The 9,721-nt window shown below is 40.5% G+C and overlaps 1 protein-coding gene across 1 annotated transcript; it reads right to left on the reverse strand.

Moving 5' to 3' along the window:
• Positions 1 to 3,017: 3,017 nt before the first annotated feature.
• On the reverse strand, positions 3,018 to 8,486 carry LOC123742408 (uncharacterized). Its single transcript, XM_045716400.2, has 4 exons — positions 7,932 to 8,486; positions 7,064 to 7,230; positions 6,824 to 6,927; positions 3,018 to 5,118 (listed from the first exon to the last, which is right to left on the reverse strand). The coding sequence occupies exons 1-4, from the start codon at positions 8,344 to 8,346 to the stop codon at positions 4,959 to 4,961; spliced, it is 846 nt and encodes a 281-aa protein (XP_045572356.2). The 5' UTR covers positions 8,347 to 8,486; the 3' UTR covers positions 3,018 to 4,958.
• Positions 8,487 to 9,721: the final 1,235 nt, after the last annotated feature.

The following is a 9,721-nucleotide window of genomic DNA, read 5'->3' on the forward strand; positions in this document are numbered from 1 at the left end:
CTAGGTTCCCAAATCGAAAAGGTTCCCAAATGGCACCCTATCCCCTATTTAGTGCGCTACGTTTGACCAGTGCCCTAATGGGGTGTCATTTGGGACACAGTCTCACTCACAGAAAGCCAGTCTCAGGGAGATGTTGAGAGTGAATTGTAGAACATACAGCACTCCTAAACACACAGCAGCCAGCCTGTAGAGTCTTAGTCTTCTATCTGCAGAGAAACACACACACACACAAACATACATACACACGCAGACACACAGAAACACAGACACAGAAACACACACAGAAAAACAGACACAGAAACACATGTAGACACACACACCGTCATCCTACATGACTAATGATTGTTCTAAACAGAACACACGTCATCCTACATCACTAATGGTTATGATTAGAATTCTGAGAGCCAAACATTTCCATTGCACCATTGGTTTTCCCCCATCGAGGGTTGGCAGCAACAGTTTGCTCAAGCTTGTGGTCATCTCAAATCTGATAAACAGGAAGCTACTGCATGAATAAATTAGACAATATAGCTATAGCATGATTTACAGGGGCAATCAGTGATTACTATATCACATTTTGTTTAACTGTAATTTATAATTGCCTTCTGACTTTAGTTTAACAGTCTAACCCCATCAGGACCCAAAAAATAAGCTTGTTCTACCATGGAATTGTAAACAAACCCTGTGTAGCCTCAAATAGTTAAAACTATCATTTAGATCTCGTGGATGGTCGGTCCTTGCATTCATACTGTAGCTCTGTGTATGAATTTGAGAGTGGTAACATTTTTACAGCCCCGTCCCTCAGCTGTTTACCAAAAACAGTGGTGGGGTGTCCACTGTGTTGTTGTTGAAAAAGGCTATTTTGAATTAATCGTATTTAAATAGTTCCAATAACTAAACTAAAAAAATACATTGAATTGATACATTTTAGTGAACGTGACCCAGCAGGTTTTGAACCCCATGCTACGCACCAACTGAACCACACAGAAGATGTACACGTTTTTCCTATTATGTGGTATTAGTGTGTGTGTGTGTGCCTTTCTTTCCAATGTCTAGTTCAGAGTGCCATTCTAACAAAATATATAATTTGTCTTCAGAGTTCCTTAAACAGCAGTACCTACAAGAGGCCTTTTTCACACATCCAGTACTGTGGATATGAACACAGATAGTCCCACCATCCTCTGTAGCCTGATGACCAGTAAGGTACCACCACCACACACAGGTATGCAGGTTCATGCCTGCATACCTGCCTGCATCCGTGTCTGTGTGAGAGTGAAAAATAGATAATTCTTTGTACATGAGAGATGGGTCTTAGTCTTCACACTTGTTGCTCTGTTCCAGTTTTCTTCAGTAACTTTCTTTAATTCAATCACCTGTTTGTTGATGTAGTCGGCCATCTTAACTAACAGTACCGAATATCAATGATTACCCCAATCAATCAATTAGGTCTGTCTGACCTCTTTTTGTAATATATATGATATATATATATATATATAAAACTTACTTTTACTTACAGTATTAACTTACTGTATGATTACCTTTCTAACTGACTCCTAATGGGAATATCTACTGTATGATTACCTTTCTAACTGACTCCTAATGGTAATATCTACTGTATGATTACCTTTCTAACTGACTCCTAATGGTAATATCTACTGTATGATTACCTTTCTAACTGGCTCCTAATGGTAATATCTACTGTATGATTCTAACTTGTTCTAACAGTGTCTCTGCTGCTGCAGTAGTTTATGTGTCGGGGGGCTAGGGTCAGTCTGTTATATCTGGAGTATTTCTCCTGTCTTATCCGGTGTCCTGTGTGAATTTAAGTATGCTCTCTCTAATTCTCTCTTTCTCTCTTTTCTTTCTTTCTCTCTCTCGGAGGACCTGAGCCCTAGGACCATGCCTCAGGACTACCTGACATGATGACTCCTTGCTGTCCCCAGTCCACCTGGCCATGCTGCTGCTCCAGTTTCAACTGTTCTGCCTGCGGCTATGGAACCCTGACCTGTTCACCGGACGTGCTACCTGTCCCAGACCTGCTGTTTTCAACTCTCTAGAGACAGCAGGAGCGGTATAGATACTCTCAATGATCGGCTATGAAAAGCCAACTGACATTTACTCTTGAGGTGCTGACTTGTTGCACCCTCAACAACTGTGATTATTATTATTTGACCATGCTGGTCATTTATGAACATTTGAACATCTTGACCATGTTCTGTTATAATCTCCACCCGGCACAGCCAGAAGAGGACTGGCCACCCCTCATAGCCTGGTTCCTCTCTAGGTTTCTTCCTGGGTGTTGGCCTTTCTAGGGAGTTTTTCCTAGCCACTGTGCTTCTACACCTGCATTGCTTGCTGTTTGGGGTCTTAGGCTGGGTTTCTGTACAGCACTTTGAGATATCAGCTGATGAAAGAAGGGCTATATAAATACATTTGATTTGAACTTCAGTGACTAGTAGTTGAGTAGTTACTCTGATGTGCATCTCCACCAGGTTCCTCTCTGTTGTCTGTCTGAGGTCCACTACAGTTGATAGAATGTTTTAAGAATCCAATCACCTTCAAGCAGGAAGTTGGTAGACCTAACAGGATATTCTAAACAGAGTGATATAACATGATAGCTGCTTGACAACAAGTAGTGACGAGTGCAGTCTTTCATCCTATCACTTTGACTGGCCTTCAAATGGAGTTCACATTATGACTCTCTCTCTCTATGCCACTAATGGCCTTTTTAAATACTGTCTGTGTGTGACGTCAGTGTGAGGAGTTATTTCAAAGTGTATGTAGAAAATCTGTCTGCATCTTAATCAGAGGTTTAAAAGGTAAACTTCACAGAACACAGTGTGTGTGTGTGTGTGTGTGTGTGTGTGTGTGTGTGTGTGTGTGTGTGTGTGTGTGTGTGTGTGTGTGTGTGTGTGTGTGTGTGTGTGTGTGTGCCATCTCAGTACCTCTCTGCCCTCTGTGTGTGTCCAGGTCACACTGTTTTAACAATCCAATCACATTCAATCAGGAAGCTGGTAGACCTTGTTAAAGGACGTTTCCTTTATTTATTCATCTGTGCCTTAATTCTTCTTATTATTAAAGCAGTTTATGTAATAATTGATCATGGAAAAATCACAAGCCTATGGCAAATCACATAACATGTTTATATTAAAAACATTGAATACAAGCATTTTACAGATTACAGTATGTCTACACACTCTTAAACTATAGAGAAAATTGATGCCACTAGAACTGGGCTTTCTTTGGCATTAGCCATGAAGGATTTTGCCTCAGCCCGAGTCTTTCGCCCTGCTGGGAGGGTGTACAGCAAACTAGGTTACACTGCATTACACACTGCAATAAATACTCCAATCATGAGCCCTGGCCTGCCTTTTTTAGTGGTACCTAAAACCAGCATTTCTGTATACTGTGGAGTCAAAGTTGTTTTCAAAGTCATTTTGATTCGTCCAAATAATTAATATGTTGTCGGGCATCTGTTCATTCTCTGAGGGAGAGCGTACAAAGATGAGAAGGAGAACCGGAGGTAAACTTTCTTAGCTTGCTACTACTATAGCTAGCTACTTTTGTTAGCCCATGATGAGGCTATTCAGAGTTATTGACCTCACAGTAAACCAGATTTGAGTAATTTAGCTACAATTCAACATGTTGACTCAAAAGCTGCACTGACAGATTACGTTAAACTAGCTAACTAACGTTAGGGACAACCCAGATTAGCTTTTTGGACACTGGACACTAAATCCAACTGCTGGAGCTCTGTTCACCACCCAAATAGTATCACTAACCAATTACTGTCTAATCAATTACTGTCCAAATATACAAAAAATTGCTAATAAACCCAGCTAGCTAGCTAACTTGAGGGGCATCAATGACTAACATGACACTAGCTACTTTTGGTAACGTCAGCTCAATTATCTGTTGAAAAAACAAGATGGACATACAGAATTTCTTCTTGAGAAAGAGGGTGAGAGATGCAGCTCAGCAAACACAGAGACAGTCGTTCTAATTGCAGGAGTAAGTGCATAGATTTTGTGTGTTTACAATACAATTGCAAATGCACTGATATTATTCTGCATCTACATAGAGAGACAGAGGTCCACAGGACAGACAGAGGAGCGTACAGGAGAACAGAGAGAGAACAAAGGTATTGTGGTTAGTGATACAGTGGCAAGAAAAAGTATGTGAACCCTTTGGAATTACCTGGACTTCTGCATAAATTGGTCATGACATTTGATGTGATCTTCATCTAAGTCCCATTTGACAGTTGAATGTTCATCGGGTTTAAGATTGAGTGAACTGCTATTATCTTTAAGGAACAGAAATTATCTCAAATTTTATGGACATATTCAATCTCTCCCTAACCCAGTCTGCTGTCCCTACATGCTTCAAGATGGCCACCATTGTTCCTGTACCCAAGAAAACAAAGGTAACTGAACTAAATGACTATCGCCTGTAGCACTCACTTCTGTAATCATGAAGTGCTTTGAGAGACTAGTCAAGGATCATATCACCTCTACTTTACCTGACACCCTAGACCCACTTCAATTTGCTTTCCGCACCAATAGATCCACAGACAATGCAATCGCCAATCCATTGAATTAATATTAAAAAGGATTGATTATTTGGTGTCAGGAGAGCACAGCGCACTGAAGAAAGCAGTAAGATATGAAACACAGTGTTATGTTTCTGCTAGCGTGCGAGGCCAAGAGTGCAAGCTGCTTCATTTCGGCCGCGCAGGTATCTGTATCTGTGTTACAGTATGGTGTCATGTGAGGAGGCTGGTGGGAGGAGCTATAGGAGGACAGGCTCATTGTAATGGCTGGAATGGAATTCATGGAACGGAGTCAAACATGTGTTTTATATATGTTTGATGCGTTTGATACCGGTCCATAAATTGCATTCCAGCAATTACAATGAGCCCGCATGCCCTCCCACCTGCCTCCTCTGTTGTCATGGTGTTGTTAAACACTTTTTTCACAAATCCAGTAACGATTGTCTTCACATGATTGGTCATTCCATGCTTTTACAGGATGCCATGTTTCTGTGTTCAGCTCAACACAGTCCTCCTCCCCATTTGCTGGGTTGTCACCACCATTATCAGGCTGCGGTGAGTACCAGTAACTACAGGGTAAACAAGACAGAGAAAATAAAATGCTAAAGATTTGTCACATGCTCTGAATACAACAGGTGTAGACTTTACCGTGAAATGCTTACTTACGGGTCCTTTCCCAACAATGCAGAGTTAAAATGTCAGATAAAAAAAAAAAATTAGCTAAATAGAAAAAGGAAAATATTAACACAATAAAATAACAACAACAAGGAATACCGGTACCGAGTCAATGTGCAAGGGTACGAGGTAGTTGAGATAATTTAGGTAATATGTACATGTAGGTAGGGGTAAAAGGGACTAGGCAATCAGGATAGATAATAAACAGAGTAGCAGCACTGCATGTGAAAAGTGTGTGTGTGTGTGTGTGTGTGGTTGTGTGTGTTTTGAGTGTGTGTGTGTAGTGTGTGTGTTGGAGTATCAGTGTAGTATGTCTGAGTGTGTGAGTGTGTGGGTAGAGTCTAGTGAGTGTGTGGGTAGAGTCTAGTGAGTGTGTGGGTAGAGTCTAGTGAGTGTGTGGGTAGAGTCTAGTGAGTGTGTGGGTAGAGTCTGGTGAGTGTGTGGGTAGAGTCTGGTGAGTGTGTGGGTAGAGTCTGGTGAGTGTGTGGGTAGAGTCTGGTGAGTGTGTGGGTAGAGTCTAGTGAGTGTGTGGGTAGAGTCTAGTGAGTATGTGGGTAGAGTCTAGTGAGTATGTGGGTAGATTCTAGTGAGTGTGTGGGTAGAATCTAGTGAGTATGTGGGTAGATTCTAGTGAGTGTGTGTGGGTAGATTCTAGTGAGTATGTGGGTAGAGTCTAGTGAGTATGTGGGTAGAGTCTAGTGAGTGTGTGGGTAAAGTCTAGTGAGTGTGTGGGTAGAATCTAGTGAGTATGTGGGTAGAGTCTAGTGAGTATGTGGGTAGAGTCTAGTGAGTATGTGGGTAGAGTCTAGTGAGTGTGTGGGTAGAGTCTAGTGAGTGTGTGGGTAGAGTCTAGTGAGTGTGTGGGTAGAATCTAGTGAGTGTGCATAGAACCAGTGCAAGAGAGCCATTGCATACAGTCAGCGCAAAAATCAACAACAAAAAATGTCAAAGTAAACAGTCAATCTTGAGGATACCTCATCAAGCTTGGACCTACAAACACAACTTTATTTGTATTCTTTTTTATATAATGTTCATATGCAAATAGTACTTGGTTTCTATGATATATCTTTAGTGCTTGTAGAATGACATCTATGAGTTGAAATATGATTTGAAACAATATGTCATTTGGTAAAAGTCTCCATACACCTGGAGGATCATATCTCACCTTGTACTCATTGGATTATGAGCAACACAGAGAATCAGTCCTACTCCTTTTTTAGAGCAGCAGTCTCTTACCTTGGGGTGGTCAGTGTTTTTAGAGCAGTAGTCTCTTACCTTGGGGTGGTCAGTGTTTTTAGAGCAGTAGTCTCTTACCTTGAGGTGGTCAGTGTTTTTAGAGCAGTAGTCTCTTACCTTGGGGTGGTCAGTGTTATTATAGAGCAGTAGTCTCTTACCTTGAGGTGGTCAGTGTTATTATAGAGCAGTAGTCTCTTACCTTGGGGTGGTCAGTGTTATTATAGAGCAGTAGTCTCTAACCTTGGGGTGGTCAGTGTTATTATAGAGGAGTAGTCTCTTACCTTGGGGTGGTCAGTGTTATTATAGAGCAGTAGTCTCTTACCTTGGGATGGTCAGTGTTATTATAAAGCAGTAGTCTGTTACCTTGGGGTGGTCAGTGGGGTGTCGTCCACCCATTTCCAGGTCCCCTCAGTAACAGAGTCAGTCAGACCAATCCAGCCTCTCTTATTGACGTCCAAGAGAAACTGCTGTTGGTGAGAAAGATACTGATATTGTCAACTACTATAGACTACACGTGTTAAATACTGGAAGATACATTACTGACCAAGAGATGTTTGATTCACTCACTCACTCACTCACTCACTCACTCACTCACTCACTCACCTGTTCCTCCAAGCTGTTTATGATCACTAAATATGCTCCTCTGTTCAGACAGTCCAGTCTGCTCTCCTCCCAGGTTTTCATCTGAGTCGACAGGAAGTAACAGCTGGATCCCAAGAGCCTCCAACCCTCTGGACAAGGTTTCCCGATTTTCAGACAAATGTTTATCCCTGATGAAGAAATGTACATAATATGTGAATATATATAACACATTGTTTATTGTATTGAATATTTTTTTACATTGTCATTTAACTATTGGTGAATCCATGATTGGTGTGTACTGCACACAGTGTCCAAGTGCACACTGCAAGTTCCACCCTGGACGTAACATGGTAAACATAAATCTGTGTCCCTCCATTTAGTATGATATGTTACATTTCACATGGTGTGTATTATTTTGTGTACGTCAATCATCAGTTACTTATGATATGTTTTCACTTTGTTGTAGCTAATGTTAGCTATGTGGCTAGAATGCTAACCTAAACTAGGTTAGAGATTAAGGTTAGGGTTAGGGGTTAGGGTTAGAGTTAAGGGAATGGTTAGCTGACATGCTAAGTATATTGTGACAAAGTAGTTAAAAGTGGCAAGTAGTTGCAAAGTTGCTAATAAGTTACAGATACTGAAGTCGTCCATGATGTGATTCGAACATGCAACCTTTGGGTTGCATAATATGGCCACCCATCCTTCCTCTTTTTGTTTTTGCCTTAAGTAACCTATCTTATGTAATCATACCAAACGTAACATATCATACTATTCTGAGTGTCACAGATTTACATTTACTATCTTTCAGGTCAGGCTGCAAATTCACAGTTTGGGAGAATGAAAGGTAGAGAAGAGGGATGCAGCCCTAGTGACTGACTTGACTACTTACCACGCTCAGAAATCCTCTTCTCCAGCGCCACCTTCTCATTGGTCAGAACACTGACCTTGTTTCTCAACAAGTCCCTGTCTTTAGTCAGGGCATTGTAACGCTCCTGTAACTGTTTTTTGTCCTCTGTATTCTCTGACTGGTCTCTGTCCCTCAGTAACTGGCCTCTCTCCCTCTCTAGCTGGTTCATGTTCTTCCGACACTGGTCTCTCTCCCTCTGCAGCTGGTCCCTGTCTGTACACAGGTCAATGATACCACTACTGGTATCTGGCTGGTCTCTCTCTTGCGCAAGGCCAGTGGTGTTGTAACAGGCCTCTAACTGGTTTCTCTCTTTATTAGAGCCGGCTGAAAAACAAAGAAGTTCCTGCATGTCATGCATCCCAAATGACACCCTATTCCTTCTATAGTGCAGTACCATGGACCAAAGCCCTATGTACCCTGGTCAAAAGTAGTGCCCTTTAAAGAGGATAGGGTGCCATTTGGGACACAGTCCTGGTTGTGGTGTTTACAATGTACACCATGTTCAGTGACTTACACATGGCCAAGGGCACCAGTTACAGTAGTTACTACGTTCTCTGTGGACAATGTCAACATTATTATTTTTTCTTTTTTTGGGGGGGGGGGGGGGGGTGGATCAGTTTTAATATTGAGGACAGATTGTTGCTTCCATCAATGTAATTGTCTGCATCATTTCCAATCCCCCATATATGTTTTTGGTAAATATATATCTATCTAGATATATACATATACATACATACATATACATACATATATATATATATATATATATATATATATATATATATATATATATATATATATATATATATATATATATATATACACACATAAACATTTTATAATACACCTTTATTATTCCCCACAGACCCTACCACCCCTCCTCCAATTGGAGTAAACTAATACACATTAACATTTAAGCTTCTACCTTCAGTTTATACATATTTTACAGACACAATCTATTTGACAAAAGTTATATTTTGTTTGTTCTCAGTCCTGGCCTTCCTCTATTTCTGATGTCCATCCAGTTTGATTTCTATTTGTAACTCTGCTATTTCACAACATTTCTGGACCTGTACACATTTTACAGACCCTGTATGTTTTACGTTTGTTATCTTGTTGTTATTGGTCCCACCCTTCAGCTCCGTTCAACTTCTCCCATCAATCTCTTAACACCATGCATTAGGGATTTCTATTTGCAATATATTTTTCAACTGTGCTGGGATGCTTCACAAAAGTACTGAACCTTTCTATTCTCATAGTTTCTAGAGAATGTAAATTAAAGATACATTTTTTCTAAAATAATAATTATATTTTTGATCGATTGACTCTGACTTTTCAAATCACCCAGTACTGCTATCTGCAGCGTTAGTTCTAGGTAAATCTTGCAATTCTTCAGCCATTCCTGGAAGTGTGACCAAGAATGAGCTACAGAACATATGGACAGTACCAAAATAAATGATCTAATGACTCTGCCTCCTCGCAGCAAAATCTGCAGAGCTGGGAAGATTGTATCCCCCATAGAAATAACATTCTATTGGTTGCAATTGGTTGCAAATTGAAAAATGTGAGTTTTGAATCCGCCGTTGTTTTGCGTGTCAATTCATAAACCATGTGCCATGGAATCGGTACATTGAAAGTCTCTTCCCCACTATTTTGTAATTTATATGGCGCAGCTGTCAATTTTTTGGTGCTTTTATTTTTATTTCTCACAAATTTCATTAACCATTTTTGTTTTTTAATGCAGGGCTGACAGACAAGTTCTTTACTTTTTC

The sequence above is a fragment of the Salmo salar genome, chromosome 04 (assembly GCF_965601325.2).
Source record: "Salmo salar chromosome 04, fSalSal1, whole genome shotgun sequence".
Taxonomy (NCBI): Eukaryota; Metazoa; Chordata; class Actinopteri; order Salmoniformes; family Salmonidae; genus Salmo; species Salmo salar.